Raw genomic sequence first — 2,080 nt, 5'->3', positions numbered from 1 at the left:
CTCATTCAGCAATTTCAACGTATACTCTATATCCAAGTAGGTTTCTCCCTGTTCATTTGCTGGGGAGATGGAGGGGCCCACTGGGGAAGAGAACGATACAGCTGGGACGACTGAGTGAATCCTTTCCCACAACGGCAGTTTCCTTCCCGGAAAATGACGTGAGTGTATCAGATGGGGGTTTTCTTCCCCCTCCCCCCCAAAAATGGCTTCATCATTAGACTTGGAACTCCAGATTACTGACTGAATTCCAATTTCACCATCGAACCCAGGAGGCCCTGGAACTGGGTTAATACTCCAGTCGATAATGGCACTCATCTGTCACTCCTTCAATGCCCCTGCTATGGCACATGAACTTGCTGGTGCCTCTGCAGCTGGGAGGAGCAGGTGAACACCTTACTGCACCTGGGGCAACTGAAGGGCCTCTCCCCTATGTGGACCTGCTGGTGTTTCTGAAGTGTGATGGCCTGGGTAAAGCACTTCCCGCACTCGGGACAACTAAAGGGCCTCTCCCCCGTGTGGATCCGCTGGTGTGGGACTGCTGGTGTCTCAGCCGGGCATTGGCCTGGGTAAAGCACTTCCCGCACTCGGGACAACTAAAGGGCCTCACCTGAAGGGCCTCTCCCCGGTGTGGGACTGCTGGTGTCTCAGCCGGGCAGAGGCCTGGGTAAAACACTTCCCGCATTCACAGCAGCTGAAGGGCCTCTCCCCTGTGTGGACCCGCTGGTGGGTCTGCAGGGTGGAGGAATCGCTGAAGCCTTTACCGCACTCTGGGCAGCTGAAGGGCCGCTCCCCTGTGTAGAGCCGCTGGTGGATTAGCAGGGCAGAGGCCTGGGTAAAGGCCTTCCGGCACTCGGAGCAGCTGAAGGGCCTCTCCCCTGTGTGGACCCGCTGGTGGGAGGAATCACTGAAGGCCTTCCCGCACTCGGGGCAGGAGAGTGGCCTCTCCCCCTTGTGGATTCGCTGGTGCCTCAGCAGGGCGAAGGAATTGCTGAAGACCTTCCCACACTCGTGGCAGCTGAAAGGCCTCTCCCCCGTGTGGACCCGCCTGTGGGTCAGCAGGGCGGATGCCTGGGTAAAGCCCTTCCTGCACTCGGGGCAGCTGAAGGGCCTCTCCCCGGTGTGACTGCGCCGATGAGTCTCCAGAGCAGACGGGGCACAGAAGCCTTTCCCACAGTCGCCACACTTCCACGGTTTCTTCTCGAGGCGGGATTCCTCGGGTTTCTCCATGGCCAAAGCTTCAGCCGCACACAAACGTGGGTACAGCCCCACCCTGCCGTGAATTCCTCTTTCCAGCCCGTATAACTGTTTCAGGCTCCATACTCACTGCGCTGCAACGTAGGGTCTCTCATCCAGTCCCACTGATTCTGAAAATGTATTCAAGCCGGAAGCAAACGCTTTGCTCCTTCTCACAGAATCACAGTCAAAAATCGTTGCAGTCCCGATGTCCCAGTGTCACTGTCAGACATTGATGTGAAAGTGAGGACTGCAGATGCTGGAGAGTCAAGAGTTCAAAAGTATGACGCTGGAAAAGCACTGTAGGTCAGGCAGCATCCAAGGAGCAGAAGAGTCAATGCTTCGGGCATAAGGTGATTTTGAAATTTCCGTCTTCAGATCTTCAAATACTCTGTAAAAAGAGATTACAAAAGTTATTACACTTAGTGCAGTGTAACAATTCTGAACAAAAGTATAATCTACTTTCTGCAGATTATATTTTTCTTTTGTTATTCCACAAAATTGAACGCACCATCCCACTCTCTCTCCCCCTCTGTTCTCACTCCACTCTAATTCTCAAGGTGCTGATTCAGGATCTTACAGATGCAACCAACATAGAGTCATAGAGATGTACAGCATGGAAACAGACCTGAACCCAGGGAAAAGACTGTCTATTTATCCTATACATGCCCCTCATAAATTTCTAAACCTCTATAAGGTTATCCCTCAGGCTCCAAAACTCCAGGGAAAACAGCTCCAATCTGTTCAGCTTCTCCCTGTAGCTCAAATCCTCCAACCCTGGCGACATCCTTGAAAGGGTTCAGAAACGATTTATAAGTTTCACAACATCTTTTCATTGGAAGGAGAC

The 2,080-nt window shown here is 52.7% G+C and overlaps 1 protein-coding gene across 1 annotated transcript in view; it reads right to left on the bottom strand.

Moving 5' to 3' along the window:
* Window positions 1-1,657, bottom strand: part of LOC122548218 (zinc finger protein 420-like) — an 11,811-nt gene extending 10,154 nt beyond the window's left edge. The window contains exons 1-2 of the mRNA XM_043686760.1: window positions 640-1,657; window positions 431-541 (exon numbers count right to left, since the gene is read on the bottom strand). Coding sequence (XP_043542695.1) covers window positions 431-541; window positions 640-1,227 — 699 coding nt within the window. The 5' untranslated portion in view covers window positions 1,228-1,657. The remainder of the gene's footprint in view (window positions 1-430; window positions 542-639) is intronic.
* Window positions 1,658-2,080: the final 423 nt, after the last annotated feature.

Source organism: Chiloscyllium plagiosum, unplaced genomic scaffold (genome assembly GCF_004010195.1).
Source record: "Chiloscyllium plagiosum isolate BGI_BamShark_2017 unplaced genomic scaffold, ASM401019v2 scaf_12533, whole genome shotgun sequence".
Classification (NCBI taxonomy): domain Eukaryota; kingdom Metazoa; phylum Chordata; class Chondrichthyes; order Orectolobiformes; family Hemiscylliidae; genus Chiloscyllium; species Chiloscyllium plagiosum.
The sequence above is the reverse complement of the archived record's forward strand: the minus strand, read 5'-3'. Positions and strand labels throughout refer to the sequence as shown.